This window comes from Danio aesculapii, chromosome 17 (genome assembly GCF_903798145.1).
Source record: "Danio aesculapii chromosome 17, fDanAes4.1, whole genome shotgun sequence".
In the NCBI taxonomy this organism is placed as follows: Eukaryota; Metazoa; Chordata; class Actinopteri; order Cypriniformes; family Danionidae; genus Danio; species Danio aesculapii.
Window position 1 is genome coordinate 36978016 of NC_079451.1, and position 21482 is coordinate 36999497.

The window sequence follows — 21482 nt, forward strand, 5'->3', positions numbered from 1 at the left end:
GTGACAGACATATTTATATTGTATAATAAACTAATCTAATCTAATCTAATATAATATAAAATAATCCAATCGAATCTAAATTAATCTAATCTAATCTAAATTAATATAATATAATATAATATAAATTAAAATAATAAAATTTAATATAATACAATACAATACAATATAATATAATATAATATAATTCAATATAATACAATACAATACAATACAATACAATACAATACAATACAATATAATATAATATAATATAATATAATATAATATAATATAATATAATACAATATAATATAATATAAATAAAAATAATACAATACAATACAAGGCAATGCAATATAATATATTATAAATTAATATAATATAATATAATATAATATAATATAATATAAATTAATATAATATAAATTAATGTAAATTAATATAACATAATATAATATAATATAATATAATATAATATAATATAATATAATATAATATAATATAATATAATATAATATAATATAATATAATATAATATAATATAATATAATATAATGCTTTCACTGGGTGATGAATCATAAGATAATACAGTTAGAATGACCCTATAAATCAGGTTATGAAAGCAAAAAACATTTAAGTATGTTTTTTTCTTTTTAATGTTTATAATATATTACTAGTTAAGGAACATCATACCAGAAAAATCTGTTTTTTTTTAATCCAAGTACAGTCGCAAATATAATATTCATTACAACTTAATTTCATACAGTTAATATTGAGCAAATTACATTTTAGACACGACATTGTCTTGTTTGCTGACAAAAACAGCTCAGACCTAAGCCGGAGCAGAAGCAACACTGCAGTGTTAGTTCCTGAATGAGTCTGTTTTTGAACAAATCAAGTGAGCCATTTTTCATAAATGCTTTGAATTAATGATTGAATTAATCAATCATTTCGACAGGGACATGTTGTCACATGCTGTGTGGTTTTAGAGTAACACTTGTTTGCTAACGACAGGCCAGTCAAAGTGGAAAAACACACTCTCAAAAATAATGCTAAAACATCTTCCCCAAACTAGTGAAAAGCAGTGCAGATATTAACCACATCTTTGGAATCATGATATTTTTCCACCTCAAAATAGATGGAAAAATGTAAAGATTTTTTTGCTAATAAAAAGGAATGCCAAAAACAAATACAAATAAAATGTTCCCATGATGTAAACGTGAAAGATATATGGCTCTGAAAAACTTATACAGCTCTAAAAAGTTAAGAAACTACCTAAAAATTCTGACTTTTTCTGGATTTATTGGATTTTTTAGTTATGGGTTTGAGCAAAATATGAATCATTGTTTTATTCTATAAAGTCTTAGTAACCTTTCTTCCAAATTTCAAATAAATTAATGTAATTTGGGGCATTTATTTGTCAGAAAATTACAAATATTCAAAATAACGAACGTAAAATCAGGACTATCCCATCAAATATAGCTGTAAATCTTGCCAACTACAACGAAGTGGTGTAGTGGGTAGCACGATCGCCTCACAGCAAGTAGGTCGCTGGTTTGAGCCTCGGCTGGCGTGTTCCCATGTTCGCGTGGGTTTCCTCCGGGTGCTCCGGTTTCCCTCACAAGTCCAAAGACATCTGCTGTAGGTGAATTGGGTAAGCTAAATTGGCGGTAGTGTATGTGTGTGATTGAGTGTGTATGGATGTTTCCCAGTGATGGATTGCAGCTGGAGGGGCATCCGCTGCGTTAAACATATGCTAGACAAGTTGGTAGTTTATTCCGCTGTGCGACCCCAGATTAATAAAGGGACTAAGCCGAAAAGAAAATGAATGAATGAATGAATGAATGAATGAAGGAATATTGCCAACTATTGCTTTCTTAACTCTTTCCTAAAACATCTGCTTTGTGCTCACTAACAACAAATACAATTATACTAAAATATCTGTCAAAAAATGCTCTAAACAACATCAAATGTAAATAAATATCTTCAGTAGTTTAAGAATAAAGTAATAGTTACAAAAAAGTTCAACAAGTTAATGAAAATTCTGTCATCATTTACTGTTTTTCCAAAACATGATTTTGTTTTATGTTTAATAGCCTGTGCATGTCACAAAAATGTGGACTACAGCTTCAAAAGACATTGAAGTACCAAAAAAGCAGTTCATACTTTATGACTTATGCAATATTCCAAGTCCTCTAAATCTTACAGCTTCTGAAGACTGAAGAAGTTCGTGCACAAGTGAACCACTTTCATTTTTCACTTTACTTGTTCGTTTTTTTTAATCTTTGAATCTTTTCAAGCTAAACGCAACAAGTAATTCTACATAGTTTAGGAATTCAGCTTCTCTGAGAATGAACAACATGATGAAGAATAAATGACGATGTAAATAAAACAATGATGTAACATTGCTTTTTTAGTGCATTAGCTGTGTTTCTCAACCACGTTCCTGAAGGACCACCAACACTGCATGTTTTGGATGTCTTCTTTGTCTGTCAAACCCATTACTGAATATTTGTAATCTGTCTTTCAGTCTCTGTTAATGAGCTGATTATCTGAATCAGGTGTATTTGGTTAAGGAGACATGGGTTGTGGCTGAAACCGTCTACTACTCAGTAGGTACTGCATTTGAATTTAAACATACTACTCGGCCATTAGAAAAGTACGTTCTATACAGTATGAATGCAAGAAGTATGAATGGAATTCGGACGTACTACAGCCGCCATTTTGTCAGTGTCACGTGACCTACCTGCGTCTGTTGCGTCACTTCACTCCCATTCATGAATTCTCTCTATTAAGCCTTGAAGGGTAAGTCTTAATTTAATTCATGGGACATATAATTCAATAAGTTTATATAAAGCATAAAAATTCAATAAATATGACTATATTGTTTATATAAAATAAACGGCTGCACTTGATAAAATATTTAACAAAGTCTTGTGTGCTAAATTTGAACAATTAAGACAAAATGTTCATCCTAAAACATGAATTAAATGTTATAGAAAGCAAAAATCCAACTTTCTTAAGCATCAACATATTGTTACAACACCAATTTTTTTATAATTTTTGTGATCGTATTTCTTGAAAAGTAATACTTCGATTTATGCTCTGCCAGACAGAACCTTATAATCTCAAGCAGAAAATGACTTTAGAATCAGAAGGTTTTTTTTTAAGGGAATTTTGATAATTCACATTTAGAGTACATTTAGGGTCCCTGTCGTGTTAATGAATGAAAGAGAACTGTTACACATATTGTTTGCTATATGGAATGCAAAAACTTTAAAGCTCAATATCTCAAAATCATGACGACATGCATTACTTTTGATTTGGAGGTCAAATTTGTCTTGAATCTCTGAAGTTTATATGATTATTGGCTGAGACTTTTTCACAGCAGCAAGTCAAAGTTGCATACATTTTCCTCACGTTTTTATTTCTATTCTTTCAAGAGAAAGTCTATGTAAGTCAAAATCCTCCATATGACAGCTTTGCCTTTCTAAATCTCTCAAGCAGATCATCCCTTCTCTCTTCTTTCTTCTGGTTATATAACAATAAACATTTGCGGCGGCCAGTAATTATATATGGTCAATAAAAGCCCCACGCAGTTTCTTTGTTGCATCACACAAAGGCCTCTTATAACCAAGAGGGAAACCCTAAAGCATGCGAGCGGAACGACAGAATGGGTGTCATATTCTGTAAAAACAGAAGTAAAAAGAAGATTCGTGATCAAAGATTTTGCCATCAGAGACATGAAGAAGCTCTTTTTTTTTTTTGAGGAATACCCTTGTGGGACACAGTCGCTGCAAAACTGCCAGCGATAAATTGGCAAAAAGCAATGGAATTATGAATTATTAGAGGCTGAATGTGACATAATCTGTCAAAGATCATGTCTAGGTCACTTTATTGAACACAATCAAAAGAAATAATTTTTCATTTTAAGCATTGTAAGGAATAAAAATTGCATTTCTATCATTCGAAATGAGCTATAGCTTGATTCCCAAAGGAACTTATATTATTCTATTAATGTAAATGAAGCAAAAAGTACAAATTGCAGACTAATTTAAGTTTTTAAGATGTGAGTGTTTTGTATAGCTTCAGTTTCACTCAAATTAGTTTAAGCTTGACACTTAGCATTTAATAATAAATGTGGTTTATAGTGAATGGCACTCTAATTCCTGTCTGTTTAGTAATTAAATTTTTCATTATTTTTTGTTGTTGTGTATTGTTAAATTTAATTAATTTTTTTGGAGTGAGGAGAGCTTAAATATGTTCATGTTTGTAAATGTTTAATGTCATTTATGGCTACATGGTTTCTTATTTTATGTTATTTCTGAAAAAAAGTTATGATATTTCAACCCTACTCTCTGTATGTTGGGTATTTTACCACTCTGTTATTGTCAGATGTTTAGGATTGAAATGTTATTGTGAAAAAAATAATGGCACCCAACCCAGCCCTAAACCCAACCATCAAATTGTGTGAATAAGATCGTAAGAATTCATACGAATTAGCCCCTAAATCAAAAAGTTAAGAATTTCTGTGAGATTGTGTTGGATATTTCACTTATTATCAGGTTGTTTTCTCAATGCACTTTTAATTTAGGGTGACCCACACTGAGATTCAACTTATTGTCCATAAAACATGGAACTATAACTAAATTTCATTCATTCATTCATTTTTTTTCAGCTTAGTCCCTTTTATAAATCCGGGGTTGCCACAGCGGAATGAACCGCCAACTTATCCAGCAGGTTTTATGCAGGGGATGCCTTTCCAGCCGCAACCCATCTCTGGGAAACATCCACATACACACACTCACTCACACTCATACACTACGGACAATTTTAGCTTACCCAATTCACCTGTACCACATGTCTTTGGACTGTGGGGGAAACCAAAGCACCCGGAGGAAACCCCCGCGAACGCAAACTCCACACAGAAACGCCAACTGACCCAGCCCAGGCTCGAACCAGCAACTTCTTGCTGTGAGGCGATAGCACTACCTACTGCACCACTGCGTCGCCCATAACTAATTTCTATTTTTACTATATATAAATTACATTTCACATAAAAAAATGAGATTACTATTAGGATACATTTTAATGACAATTAATTCCAATTAATAAGTTTCATTTTGAGTTAATGAAGTCCAAATAAAAAGTTTTTCATTGGCTTAATTTTTATTTTTTTTTAATAATATTTTTGCATTTAAATTTCAGGAAAATCTCAAAACACATAATGGACACATTTCAATTGTTATTATTTAAGTCCGAATTGTGCTTAAGAATCATACAAATCAAGGTTAATAACTAAAACCAGAACAATAACAATATTAATAATAATAAACTTTATATAATGCCTTTAAAAGTATATCTCAAAGTAAATTACCGACATATAAAATGAGTTACAGTAAAAGATACAAACAAGGATGACATTTTTTAAAAACTATATAAAAATAACATAAAATAATAATAGTACTAGATCTAAAAATCAAATAAAAGCTACTCCAAAAAAATAAGTTTAAAGTTTTAATGATTCTGCATTGTGATTATCAGGGGGTAAAGAGTTCCACAATTTAGGTGCCAATGAGGAGAATGCCGGTTTTCCCGTTGATTTTAGCCACGTTGACTGAGCAGTTAAAGACCAGCACCAGACGAGCGTGAACCATGTCTAGAGGTATATGGGATTAAACGCTCAGAAATATATTGTTCAAAATTAAAATACAGTTGAAGTCAGAATTATTAGCCCCCATGAATTATTTTTTCCCCCAATTTCTGTTTAACGGAGAGAAGATTTTTTTCAATACATTTCTAAACAAAATAGTTTTAATAACTCATTTCTAATAACGGATTTATTTAATCTTTTCCATGATGACAGTAAATAATATTTGACTAGATATTTTTCAAGACACTTCTATACATCTTAAAATTACATTTAAAGGCTTAACTTTCCTTGCTCTGTTAAACATCATTTGGGAAATATTTAAAAAAGAAAAACAATTCAAAGGGGGCTAATAATTCTTCAACTGTAAGTTATTATTAAAATCAAAATAAATTATTAAAAATAAGTTTGCAATTTAAAACAAAATAAGCTTCTTAAAAATAACTTCATTTGTACAATTATACATTGGAAAAAGAATTCTCACTTTTATTTAGTCAAACAAACCTAAAAAAAAAAATAAAAACTATAAAGATATATTTTAAAAATTAACAAAGAAAAATCTTATTTTTTTAAGTTAATCTAAACCTAAAATAGCTCAAATAGAAACTAAAAAAAAAAAAAAAAAAATATATATATATATATATATATATATATACACACAAAAATGAAACAAAAAATGAAAACTAACTAAATTTAACTAAACTAAAACAGTTAATATTAATAAAAACCACAATAGTAAAGCAAAAACTAATAAAAATAGCAAAAACAACATTTTCAAAACTAATTCAACAAAAAAAGTTTATATTACATACTAACATTATTAATTAAAAATAGAATTAATATTAAAAACTATAACAATTACTCAGTTACACTAATTAACCCTGATCGCAATGCAAAGTTATTTTTCTTTTCATACAACCCTTCATTTCTCGTTTTTTTTTTTTTCAAACTAAACTTCAATTATTTAATGCATGCTCATATGCTTATCATTTAGCACTCATCATGACGTTACGTAAACCACCACATGTGATATCAACAGCAACTGTTTCGGATTACCCACCATGTCAACTTCAGAAATACTATCCAAGCTTTCCACTTGCACATCGACTCCCACTGGAATAGCAGGACCTGAAAACACACACACACACACAAAAAATCAAAAACATTAATCCATTTACACAATATTTGGTGACCGAATTACCCCGCTTTCCCCCATATAACCTCTTTTGTATATGCTGTGCATTAATTTTTCATAACAGCCATTGTTTACGACAGCTTCATGCAGACGCAATTAAGCCTGCTGTTCGCTCCTGACTTCAGTGAGCATCATTAAACACGTCCTGAGATCCGAATCTGTTTGCTTTCCACCAGATCTGCTCACAAAAAGGGCTTAGCAGCTGCTCTGACATCTGACGGATTGTAAGGAATGCTGCTTTCTCAAAGGACGGGCCTTCAACCAGAACCGCAGCTTTGATATCCGACACGGAGCAGCACTTGTAAGGTCTTTTGTAGCGAACGTAAACCCTGGGATTAGTGTAATAGGGCTATCTGTCGTTCAGAAGGTATAAGACATTTAGGTAAATGGGCAGGGGGCGATCGCTACATATGGACGAGGATGATGCGGGAACGGCAGACAGAATCAAAACCAGATTTCCCCCATGTCCTCGTAATCCCACCAGATTACTGGAGATGGTAAATGGTGGATTAGAGTTTGATGCTCCAAATGATACTGACACCAACTCGAACTTGCCATTACGGGTCACTTAATGTGTCACTCATATATTAAACGCATGACTTTAAAATGCTGGAGAAAGGGCATTTAAGTGGTGCAGATAAACCACCGCATGCTTTTTACGATTCTGCTTATGTAAGATCTTCTTGTATAAACTTGAATGGCGTCAAAGCTTTTGGTTTCGCACAAATAAAGAAGGTTTACATGTTATTTGCATTAAACTGAAGCTACAAATCTGTCTTTTTATGCTCATGAAATGGTTGCATTTCAATATGTAATACAAAAAGAAATGTGAAGATAACTGTTTGGTTATTATTTACACTCTCGTGTTGTTCCAAGCAAGGTTATTTGGATTTCTGAAATTTTATTTTATACTATTTTATACATTTGCTGTATATTTCAGCTTAGTTCTAGTTACTTTAATTAATTGATTTAGTTTTAGTTTATTTTTTTGTGAACACAATTTCTATTTTGTTTTTAAATACAGTATTTAGTTTTGAATTTTAGTTTTCAGAACATGTCCATTATTGACCAAAGCCTTTTTTAATGTTTGCACAGCTTACATAAACTCTTGCCCAAACCTCTAAATATTAAAAATAAAATAGTTGTTTCAATGGACACTAAATCCGAAAACACAAATGCAATCAAATAAATCTAACAGTTATTAAGCATTCAGACAATATTATTCATATTAAAGATCATACATATTTTAAAGGTATAATTTATTTATTTATACTGCTATATAAAATATAAACCTATTGAAAATCACAGAAAGGAATAAATAAACACAAATACTTATTGCAAAGTTTGTTGTAATAGTTATGATATTGACAATATGTGCTAATTTAACTGTTTATGCATTTTTGCTACATACTGGCTATTAGTAATATTTCAAATGTGTCTTCTAATAACAGGATAAAAACTGTCATGAAACTGTACTGATCTGCTCCACAGGCTTCAATACCACCTGCCTGATGGCATGAGCGTGAGCAGACTACATTGAAAACCCTTATAAGTTGACTGAACTAAATTAATTGAGTTGCCTTAATTTAATTGAGTAATGGAGTCTCCCAAAACTGGCATATTAAAGGTTATATAACTTGCCGGTTTTGCAGACTATCCTTAATTTGTTCAGTTCACCAAACTTAGTAGAACATTTTTATAACAAAAAACAAGTGACAGATACAGTATTTCATTCTGTTACTATTTATTCACATTATGATGAATAATTATACCTGAAGCCATTTGTTTTCTGATTTAAAAAAAGACCTTGCACTTAAAAGGTTGCACATTTTAGAATTTTACAGTCAAGACTACACTTGTGAAAAGGACCTATTTTTTTTAAAGGATTAATTATGATTTTGAGCTCACTACACTTGAAATCTTAAGTTTATGCATTTTTATGGTACACAAGTTAAATTAACCCATATTTTCAAGTGATAGGACCAAAATGCAAAATTTTAAGTTATGTTCAGTCAACTTTACTTAATTGTTTAAGTAAAGACAACATTAGGGTTTACAGTGTATGGCCTTTGGAATATCCAACCCACCCGTTGGTAACAGTTTATTTTGATGGTCCATTTGAGTAGTAGACTGTCTGCTTAATATCTGTTGATACTGCTTCTTCAACAGACATTTAACCGACTATAAGAAACTTTGCAACAGCTTACCCTAACCCCAACCTAACAGTCTACTTATAATCTAATGAAAATTAGTTGACATGTAGATGCAATGTTACTTAAATTCAGCAAACAGACCATCAAAATAAAGTGTGACCGATTCCTTTAAATGCTATTTGCTCTAGACAAGGATCGTTGTTGACAGTTCCTAAATAGATGTCATTTTGACTCCAATAGACCTTTCAGCTGACTTTATTAACCTAAGGGTGTTCTTATCTGATGCATTGCTGTTCTCATACCACATGGAGATTCCATTTATCAGAACACTTGTTGTCCACTTTTTGGTCCCACTTTATATTAAGTGGCCTTAAGTAATATGTACTTACACCAAAATAAATAATTCGTTACAATGTACTTATTGTGTAAATACATGTATTTACTGTGTACTTATGCTTAATTAAATACCTGTATGTAATTACATCTCTAATTAATTTCTGTAATTACATTTGTAAATACACTGTTGACCATCCCTTACACCTTAACCCACCCTTTAACCTACCCATACCACTAAACCCGTCCATAACCCTACCCCTATCCCAAATCAAGAGCACAAGTTCTCAAATACATTATGAACACAGTAAGTACATTGTATTTATTTTTAATGCAAGTACATAGTAGTTAAGGACACTTAATATGAAGTGGGACCCACTTTTTTAAGGTTTGTGCAAACATATTTCGTTCTTTCATCAATAAATCAACAAAGAAATGTATCCTTTATTATTTTACATGCTTTCCTTTATTGTTCTAAAATCATATGATGTTTTTAATACAGACTCTTTCTTTTTATAAGTCACTAATGTGTCACAAGGTTTAATACAGTACGCTGGAGAAAATGCATTTGAGTGGTGTAGATAAATAACCACATTCTTTTTATGGTTTGCTTATGTAATCAAGATCTTGTGTAAACAGTGGGCGAATGGCATCAATCTGGCTGTCAAATAGCATCACAGCTTTTCAAATTCACACAACTTTCTTATAATGAACTGATCTTCTTAAAATGCATCCTTTGTCTTTCATATAAGAAAAAAGAAAGTGACAATAACAATTCTTGCCATTTTGTGTCACTTAGAGTAATAGTTCACTTGCAGAGGGAAAGCTTCCTGACAATTTACTCACATCCTTGTCATGCAAGATTTTAATTTCTCTCTTTCTTCAGTCGAAAAGAAATTAAGGCTTGAGGGAAAAAAAATCTGGATTTTTCTTCATATACTGGACTTCAGTGGTGCTCAATGGTTTGAACTTTCAAACTGCAGCTTCAGAGCAGCTTCAAAGCGCTCTAAATGATCCCAGCTAAGGAATAAAAGGTTCTTACTTAGTTAAACTAAGTTCACTTTTTCAAAAAATAAAAAGAGGCAAATATACTGTATTTATAGTTGTTTTTATATAAAGATGCCATGCTTCGGTCAAGTTAAACTGTTGCCCTGACAACTTGCAAATTAATATAAACAGAAGACTGCCTCCAAGTTCTTCTAATTGGTCCACTGCTTTAGAACTGACAACATCTATGTTTTCATCCCAAGATGCAAATTAAATTTATGCGGAAAACTGGAATTTATAATAAAACATTTGCAAATAAAGCACAGTTTTCATTCAAGGATTCAAAGAGAACAAAATCATGTCTGTCTGATAAACTGGCACCAAATCTCAGAAAGAAAAATTAAATTAGCTCCAGTAGAAAAAAACCCACGGTGAGCCTCAGAAGAAGAAGCCAAAATGCAATGAACACAGTGGCTTTTGAAGGCGTGAGTCGCTCTTTGGGAGCACAGATGCTCAAACAGTTCTTGGAGGTAATAATACTGTCCTGCTTTGATGACAGAATTTATCTAAGGGATTTTAAAATGACCAAAACAACATTTCAGATGTTGTGCAATGTGGTCGGTCCACTAGTTTGTCCATTAATGACATCCCATCATGCCCCAGTTACAATACAAAAGCAGATTGCCATTGTACTGTATGAAACTGGCAATAAGATCCTGTCAAAATCACATGACTTTTTTAATGTGCATGCTGGAATTTATTTGATAAATGTGCTTCCATCTTTGTTTATGCACTTTTTTGTATCAAATAAATCTTTATCCTACTCACCTGTGCGCATAAGCATTTTCAAAATTAATGCACATCTTGGAGATTCCAATTAATATTTTTTTAATGTGAAATAAATGTGTGCATAATATTTAATAAAAAGCTATTCATGAGCAATATTTTAATTTTTTTAACTTGAAATTCTTTAACTAACACTAGCTCATTCACTTAGAAGAAACAATAGAAAAGCAGCATATTGGACTGGAAAAACGCATTCAGTGTGAATGGCCCCTAATTTGAAGTTTGGAAGTTCAATCCATTCAGCACCACTGAAGCCTAGTTTATGTCCAAAAAATGTGTTATGTTGTGTTTTCCTCAAAAACCTTACATTCTTTTTGACTGAAGAAAGAAAGATATTAACGTCTTTAATGGCAAGGGAGTGAGTAAACTGACAGGAAAATTTTATTGTGAAAGCAAACATCCTCTAATGTGTCACAATACGTAATATGCTGGAGTAAACGCGTTGAAAGTCATGTAGACAAATAACCATATGCTTTTTTTTTTTATTTTGCTTCTGCACTAGACTAAAAATCGTCTTAAGTAAATGTGCTGTCCAGTGGGTGAAAGAGGCTTTTCATTTCACACAAATAATCGTTACTATATTATTACATCAAACCAATATTACACATGTGAACGTTTTTTTATCTTCTTTATAAAACATCCATGTTTTATATCCATCAATTCTCCATATGGCAACTGAGTTTCAAATTAAGGTTTAAAGAACTTTACTAAACAAAACTTCATAAAACAACTTCCTTTAAATAATTTTAGGATTTTATATCATTCATAATAATAACTACAAATAATCCATATACTATACGGACAGATATAGTAGGTTAACATGAATATAACATTCTACTTGGTATTATAACATGATATTCATTCATTCATTCATTCATAGCCTCTTTTTCATCAGGGGTCGCTACAGCAGAATGAACCTCCAACTATTCTGGCATGTTTTACGCAGCAGTTGCCCTTCCGACTGCAACCCAGTACTGGGAAACACCCATACACTCCTACACTGACACCGCACTCATACACTACGACCATTTTAGTTAATCTAGTTCACTTATACTGCATGTCTTTGGACTTTGGGGGAAACTGGAGCACCCGGAGAAACCCACAAAAATGCGGGGAGAACATGCAAACTCCACACAGAAATGCCAACTGACCGAGCCAAGACTCAAACCAGCAACTTTTTTGCTGTGAGGCGACAGTGCTAACCCTGTGCAACCCTTAACATGATATTATCATCATGCAAATCTGAAAAACCCATTCTTAGTTCATAGTGTTTTAGTCCTCTGGATTATTTTCTGTTTTCCGTCCCTAAAGTAATATGCAACATATCTGTAATATTGCAGCAGAAATAGCATGAACCTACCCAGCATGTTACCACTTGTGCCTGCCATCTTAATGATTTGTTGTTTAAATATGTTTTAACTCTTTTTATCTCTATTACATAATGTTGGTGTTTTCAGTTTATTTTGTACATATACATTTTTTATTAAGATCTATGTAACTAGGTCTATTTTAGTGCTTCTTAATTATGCTTGATTGATTGTATAATTTTTGTATTGATTTAGGTTGACAATTTTAACATCTGTCCAGGGACAATGGATGAAAAATTGACTTCTGTCTAATTCTGGTGCATTTGCAGCAATGCTAATTATTGTACACTGTCCCTGCTAAATAAACAAAAGAAAGAAAGAAAAAAAAAAAGACTCTTTTTTTGTATTTATTGATGAATGTAATATATAATAAGTTTGCTTTTAATAATGGAAGGATGAACTGTTAAGAGAATAATGACACCTCATTGAACCCAGTTATTAAAACACTTGTTTACAGTTTAACAAAAGCTACTCTCATAAAATTACAGCAGAGGCTCATGAAAACCAATAAAAAACATAAATGACAATAACAATTCTCAAATTTGCCATTAAGTGTCATTTAATCTCTCGCATGACTTAATATGCTGAAAAAAAAATGCATTTGAGTGATGTAGATAAATGACCACATGCTTTTTATGATTTGGTTATGTAATCGAGATCCTCTTGAGCAAACTTGCTGTCCAGTGGGCGAACGGCATCAATTTGACTGTCATGTAGCATCAAGGCTTTTCCTTTCACACAAATAAGCCTAAATAAGGACAGAGCTTCTAGGTGAAATCGATTTGTCCAAACTAATCAACCCCCTGCTGTCAGCTCGAGTCTGAAACCATCTAGATGACCTTGAGTTCGGCTCATGCCCGTTTCTCAGTTATAGTTAACACTTGGAGGAGGAGGGGGGATTGTGCTTTTCCCATTAAAAACGGATTCGGAGATCTTTATCTGCACAATATCATTAAAGAGATTATAATAATAATAAAAAGGAATATTTATATATTTGCGTCAAACCAAAGTTCCAAATCTGAATGACTTTTTATCTTCTTAAAGAGATAGTTCACCCAAAAAATGAAAATTACTTCATCGTTTACTATCCTTTAAACCCTTTTGGGCTCTATTTTAATGATCTAATTGCAAAGTCTAAAGCGCAAGGTGCAAAAGGATTAAGGGCATCTCTGAATCCACTTTTGCTATTTTAAAAACGAACCAATATGGTCTGTGCACATGGTCTAAAATGGTTGTGCTTATTCTCTTAATGAGTTATGGGTGTGTTTTGAGCATAACGTGCATTAAACCAATCAGAGTTTCATCTCCCATTCCCTCTAAGAGTGAGTTGCATGGCGCATTCGCCATTTACATGGTGGACTTTAAAAATGGAAAAATTTAACACTTCACTAGCGAGAACAGTAAAACAGACCATCTGCAGTGCAAGGATAAAAAACAAGCCTCCTCCAAATGGCCTCTTTCTCTTTACTTTCATGGATTAGGGAAACGGTGGAAACTCACTCCACTGAAGACATCCATTAATACATATTTAATTTGGTTTGTTTAGCGCAAAGATTTGTTTCAAAACTATTTCTAAATTCAGTTCTAATTTCCTGCAAAGGAATAAGTGAACAATAATAATGAAGTGTAGTCAAAAAAAAACAGATGTGGCTTCTGTGAATGCGCAAGTGAATGAAGGTGATGACACACAGTGTTGCAGTACTGCACGGCACAGCACAAATTAATTATTTGTTTTTATTAAAGCAAATATAAATATGCATAATAATAATAATAATAAAACAACAATAAGTGTTTTTATACTTATGTAGAAAATAATAATTTTTGTAACATTTTAATCCTTTAATTGTTTTCATATGTAAAGATATTTGTGTATTTCCGTACATCCTGTGTGTATTAAGCAATGTGTAAGCGTTTGAACCTGCATAGGCGCATAACTAACGTGCTCTGGTGGACTTTAGACCACCTTTTAGTTGGACAATGGCGCGGCATATTTCATTTCCTCAAAATAGCAATGCGCTGACAATGCGCCTTAACACACTTCCTTTTTAGACCGGCACACCCATGAGCCCACAAAATAGCGCAAATGGATTTGCTATTTAAACAACATGGTGCAAAACATGAAAATTACAGTTGCACTGTTCTAAAAATAGCAACAAATGACGCCATACACATCTTGCACCTTGACAGGTGTATGACAGGGCCCTTTGAGTTTCTTTTTTCTGTAAAACACAAAATAACATTTTGAAGGATTTTGGGACTTCCATAGTAACCAGCATTATTCAAATATCTTCTCTTGTGTTCAAGAGTGGGAAAAAAGTCCCTCAGATAGGTTTTAAATATGTCAGAGTGAGTAAATGATGGCAGAATTTTCTTTGCTGGGTGAAACTTCTTTAAAATGCAAGATTTAGTCTTTCATATAAGAAAGAAAAGAAAAAAAAAGGAAAAATGAAAATAACAATTCAGTAATTATTTACACTCATGTTGCTGCAAGAGCATGACTTTTTATCCTTTTTAAAATTCATGAAAATTTCTTCTTTGCCGCCTGCATTTGTAAGGTTTGGAACAACATTATGATTCATTAAAGAGATATTTCATTTTTAAATAAAATCTTTCTTTCTCTATTATTATTCTTTCATGTTGCTCTAAAACCTTATTCATTTTATTGTTTTCATCCTTAAAAAATAATACTTAAAAAAAAAAACATATATTATTGTGCTCCGCAAAAGAAAGTCAGACTTACATAAGACTGAAAATGTAAATATTTTATGAAAAAGGCATTTTCTTATATGATTAATATGATTATTTATATTATTTATGATGAAGCCATATGATTTATAAACTTCTTTAAATATTTACAATAGTTCCCACAGAATGAAGTCATGTAATAATAATAATATTAATATTAATATCAATTTCAATATTAATATGAATTTTAATACTAATATTAAGCGGTTAACAAAATGTTCATGAAAGGCACAGATTTATTTTTTAAAAAGTAAAGAAAATGAGATCTTTTTTAATGAAGAGAAACTGAAGACGCATTTAAATTCTCATGTGAGAACTCATGTGACTTTCTATGATAGCATTTACAATAAAAATATTTTTGCGTTCTACAGAGGAAAAGGAAAGTCAAACAACAGCTTGGAACAACATAACGCACATGACAAAATATTCATGAAAGGCAAAGATTAAAAAGCAAAGATTAAAAACTTTGCTATTTACTGTTCTTTCAACCCCATATGGCTTTTAATCCTCTTAAAATTCATTAGTAAGTCACAGAAATTCTGAGAAAAATTCATTATGGGGTAATTCAATCAATCGACCTACAAAGAAATGAAATAAACAAACATAAATGTGTATAAATCAATAAAACAATTAAACAAACAAATAATTTCTGCTAAAAACTCTCATCTTGAATAAGTCAAACAGGTTTGGAACAACATAAGCCTTACAACAAAACAGCCATTTTAATGTCAACTACTCCTTTTAGAAACAATTAATTCACCCTTTCCAGGGATGGATTCATAAACAGAGTTGGTGATCTCTGGTTGTTGTTTGGCTATACTGTAGGCTGTCTTTAACCAGCTGTCGCCAGGGCAGAGCAGGGCAGGCTGGGATTGTTGCATGTGTTAATCCATGGGTTGGCTGACCGGCCGCTCGGTACACACCACTGCCAGATTAATCTTGTCACTATAACCAGAGAGCCTCAGTCCACAACTTCTCCAGATGGACAAACACATCAGTAAGGGCTGCTTAAGTCTTTAAAGGCATACAGTAGTTCACCCGATTATGAACATTTGCTCATCATTTACTCACTCTCAAGTGCCAGCCTTTATCTTTATTTATTGCTGTTGAACACAACAGATATTTTGAAGAATGTTGGAAAACTGTAGACATTGACATCAAAGGAATGGGGGAAAAAGGGTTTCTGGTTTCAACATTCTTCAAAATATCTGTGTATATTTTGTGTTCAAATTTAAATTGAACAGCATCAGTCAAAGTTTTTGCTTTCACACAAATAAAGAAGGTTTACATGTTATTTGCAATAAACTGATGATTCAAATCTGTTTCTTTATGCTCTTAATTTATTTTGTTGTTTGTCACATCAAGATAACAGAGCAGTTACTATTATCATCACTCTCATATTGTTCCAAGCAAGGTTATTATAGTTTTCATTTGTAAATTAGTTTACATTTCGATACCATTTTTAAATTGCTGTACATTCAATTTAGTATTTCATTAATGGTTTTAATAGTTTATGTTGAAAATACAATTATTTTTTTTATTATTTCTTATACATTTAGTTTCGTATATTTAGTAGTTTAACAGTTTTAGACCATGTCCATTGTTGACTAAAGCAAATTTTAGTGTTTTCACAGCTTACATTAACTGTTGCACAAACCTCTAAGTAGTAAAAATAAAATAATTGAACATTTACTCATTATTTACTCACTCTTAAGGGCCAGTCTTTCTGAGTCTATATGTTTTTTCTATTAAACAGTAGACTTTGACATCAATGGAATGGAAGAAAAATGGCTTCTGGTTTTAACATTCTTCAAAATATCTTCTTTTATGTTTAAGATCTTCTTGTATAATCTTAAACTGCTTCAGTCAAAGCTTTCGCTTTCACACAGATAAAGGTTTACACGTTATTTGCATTAAATTAATGATTCAAATCTGTATGTTTCTTTATGCTCTTAATTTTTTTGTCACATCAAGACAACAGTTCATTTACTATTATTAACACTCTCATGTTGTTCCAAACAAGGTTATTATAGTTTTGCATTCATAAATTAGTTTATATTTCAATACTATTTTAAAATTTGCTGTACGTTTCAGTTTAGGTTACTTCATTAATTATTACTTTTAGTTTATGTTGTGAACACAATTTCTATTTATTTTCTACATTTAGTTTCATAGTTTTAGTAGTTTAACAGTTTTAAAACATGTCCATGGTCGACCAAAGTAAATTTGAGTGTTTTCACAGCTTTCATTAACTCTTGTGCAAACCTCTTAGTAGTAAAAATAAAATAATTGAACATTTACTCATCATTTACTCACTCTTAAGTGCCAGCTTTTATAAGTCTTTTTCTTTTTTCAATTGAACACAAGAGGATTTTTTGAAAAATGTTGGAAAACAGTAAACATTGACATCAATAGAAGGAAAAAAAGGGGTACCATATTCAACATTCTTAAAAATATCTTCTTTTGTGGTCAGCTGTTTATGATCTTATAATATAAACTTGAACAGCATCAGTTAAAGCTTTTGCTTTTACACAAAGAAGGTTTACATGTTATTTGCATTAAATTGATTCAAATCTGTATGTTTCTTTATGCTCTTAATTTTTTTTTTGCCATATCAAGATAACAGTGCAGTTACTATTATTACCACTCTCATATTGTTCCAAGCAAGGTTATTATAGTTTTGCATTTATGAATTATTTTATATTTCAATACAATTTAAAAATTTGCTGTACGTTTCAGTTTCGTTTGTTTCATTTATGGTTTCATTAGTTTTAGTTTAGTTTTTACATTGTGCTTTGAAACACATCCATTGTCGACCAAAGCTAATTTTAGTGTTTGCACAGATTACATGAACTCCTGCGCAAACCTTTTAGTAGTAAAAATAAAATAACTGAACATTTACTCATTTACTCACTTTCAAGGGGCCGCCTTTATGAGTCTTTATCTTTTTTCCCTTTTGAACACAACAGAGGATATTCTGGATATTGGTTTTAACATTCTTCAAAACATCTTCTTCTTTTGTGGTCAGCTAAAGTAAGAAACTCATAAATTGTAGGGTTAATTTTCCAGATTTGTCAAGACCTATATATAAGTGAAGTGAGTATTGCCAAGTTCCCAAAATCAGTTCTCTAGTGTTGACCCATCCAAGCACACACATACAGACACCTACGAATGAAAAGTGAGAGCATACACATACACTCACAGTGAGCATATACCCAGAGCAGTAGGCAGCTATTGCTTCCAGCAAGGTTTTGGAAGCAATTAGGGGTTCTGTGCCTTGCTCAAGGGCACCTTAGCTGGGTATCAGAAATGAAGAGAAGACAGTGTGGTTCAATTCCTGCTGGGACCGGGAATCGAACCTGCAACCTTTCGACAGTATTAGTATGATTATCAAGTAAGATTATTAAGTAAAGTCAGATTATTAAGAAAATCTGACTTTTTCAGTTTTAAAAGTCAAGTGAAATCTAAATGTACAGTGTTTATTTTGCTAGCACAAATTTAAAAATCTCAAACTCAATTCCTAGAGGGTTGCAGCTCTGCAAAGTATTGCTCCAACCCTGATCTAACACAGCTGATCCAACTAATGAAGGTGTTCATGACTCTTTTATTTGGATCAGCTGTGTTTGATAGGGTTGGTGCATGAAGAAAGCCCAGTCCACTACTCAATATTGTAAAGAATAACTGCAAAAATTACAGTGCAGTTTCAGACTAAATTAGTTGCAGTAGTCATCTGCATTGTGCTGACATCTGCATTGTGTAGACAATGCTTTAACAACATGCACCAAAAAATAGTTTTCCAAACACAGTTTTCCAGTTGGAAGCGTATAAGTTTGTGACCCAGTTTGCGAATGTTCATTGGAACAATGTATTTGGGAAACGCCAAATCAACGAATTATGTTTGTAACGACGCATTTTGCTACTTTAGTTGGCTATCCATGATTTTCGGAAACGCACCCATGATCAGTGTGGTGTAAAAATAACCTTAAAGGGACAGATCACTCAATGAATCTTTTGACATCATTTACGGACTTGTTTAAAACCTATTTGAATTTCTTTTTTTTCTTGAACACAAAAGAAGATATTTTGAAAAATGCTGGTTGCTTGGACCCATTGACTTCCATAGTATTTTTTCCATTCTTCAAATTTTTTTTCATTCTTTCCAATCTTTTTCTGAAACTCATAAAGGTTTAAAACCACATGAGGGAGAGTGAATGATGAGGCAATATTCATTTTGGGGTGAACTATATCTTTTTAACTGAAGAAAAATGTTAGAATGTGTAATTTGCTGCCCTTGATAGGAAATCGACAGGACAAATTGACAGAACACTGAGCCAAATGAGCAAAACCAGAGGTTAGAAAACACCCTAGAAGAGGACGTACATGACATAATTTTACATAATTTTACATGACATAATTTTACAACCAAAGCAAACACATGAAACTTTATGGCAAAAACCTGGACAGAGGGAGACGCTTTTCTTTGCTTTCAGAGCTACACTCTCTATCTATTACTCTCTCTCTCTCTCTCTCTCTCAAGCTCTCACAAAATTTCATACGTGCCATGTATGTTTGTTACACACAGGTTCTGATTCTTTTTAGTCCTGGCAAACTAGTGCCTGGTCACAATGTGTGTGTAAATTATGAAGCATAGTGCATGGTACACTACGATCTCTGACAACCCTATCATGCATGACACGTCATGCAGTGCTCTGTGTTCAGTTAGTTTATCCTCCGGGAATTTTTTGACCAGATCAATAAATTACTGGAAGTTTGTGAGGTGCTTGGCTTGTAAGTTTCTCTTACACGGTACAATCCACAACCATACAAGCAGTGATTTCCACGTGACTTCTACCAATGGGGAAAAAAGACATACAAGCTTGTATGACAAAAATAAATAAATTTATGCTATAACATACAGTATAGTGCTATAATCATGCTCTCAGTGCATCTACAAATCTAAAGAACTTTAAAAAAAGACAACATACTTTGTTTTGCTAAGCCTTTTTCTGCAACCTGCATGTAGAAAAACGCACTGCTCAGATTTGGCTTCCCTAGTGACATAGTAGGTAGATCTTATTCAGACACTCTAGTTTTTCCACGATTTTTTTGCGATAAAAATAACTGATTTTGAGGTGGTAATTCCCAGAAATTTGGGGACAATTTTGCGATGAATAAATACTTATATATATGTATTTCTGAATAACGCAGTTGAGAACCAGGTTAGTAACAGTACTGCGGTGTTATTAACTTTACTATAGACCGGGTTTCAAGCAGACAATGCGATCGGATACTATACCAAAGTTGCAATTACAGGAGTTTTCCGGGAGAAATAAAAAAAACGAGAGGGTGGTAGGAGCCATGTGCGCTGTGTATGCAATGTCTAGAAGTCGTGTAAAACAATTAATTGCGTTTAAATTAAGAATTTTTCAGGATTGCAAAAGTTTTCGAATTTTTCGTTGACATTGCGTTGGAGTCAGCGATCGCGGAATCGCGAAAACTAGGGGGGTTGCTTATTATACATTACCACCTTAAATCTGCATGTTTCCACCCTCAGCGTCACTGCAACAGTTCACTATAATTAAACATGTAAGGGTTTAATACTTTCTAACTTTTTGGCTACATGGTTTCCCTTGTTTTGTTGTTTCAGGGCGGTCAGAATAGTGTAAAAAGGTTCCACTCTCTTCTGGAAAGTACCACCTCATTTGCATTTAAAGCCACACACACAAAAACAGCATGTTGTTCTTAAGGCTTTTCAAATTATGTTCATATTTGGGTAGAATTAATCATTGTTTGATATTTTGAGATGACACTTCACAGACTACAGACAGCAGAGATTTATTTCTCATCTTATGAAAAGCGGAGAAACAAAATGTCCCCTTTGATAAAGATGCATGACTTGTACCTAGTTGGCTGTCAGAATTATTATTTACCTGTGACAAGCAAAGTGTGAGACGCTCCACAGTAAACGTGTCTGATTTGAGAGCAGATGCGCGTCTGCTTGCGTACTCAAGACTGGCAAAATGAGACATCGGGAATCAATTTTTAAGTGATCGGTAGTCATTAATCCCAATGCTGCCATAGTGCTTCATCTTTATTTATTTTTTTGTCAGTATCTGATTTTCAGCTGGCCTGAACATTAGTATTGAGAGCAGCATTGCACATATGCAAATCTGCATACAGAAGTAAACAGGGATGTGTGTCATAACACAACATGAGACAAATCCTTA

At 32.4% G+C, this 21482-nt stretch overlaps 1 protein-coding gene across 1 annotated transcript in view; it reads right to left on the bottom strand.

Moving 5' to 3' along the window:
- The window catches only part of gabrr2a (gamma-aminobutyric acid type A receptor subunit rho2a), a 49997-nt gene that overhangs the window by 13975 nt on the left and 14540 nt on the right, over positions 1 to 21482 (bottom strand). Inside the window, exon 3 of the mRNA XM_056477727.1 lies at positions 6690 to 6757. Coding sequence (XP_056333702.1) covers positions 6690 to 6757 — 68 coding nt within the window. The remainder of the gene's footprint in view (positions 1 to 6689; positions 6758 to 21482) is intronic.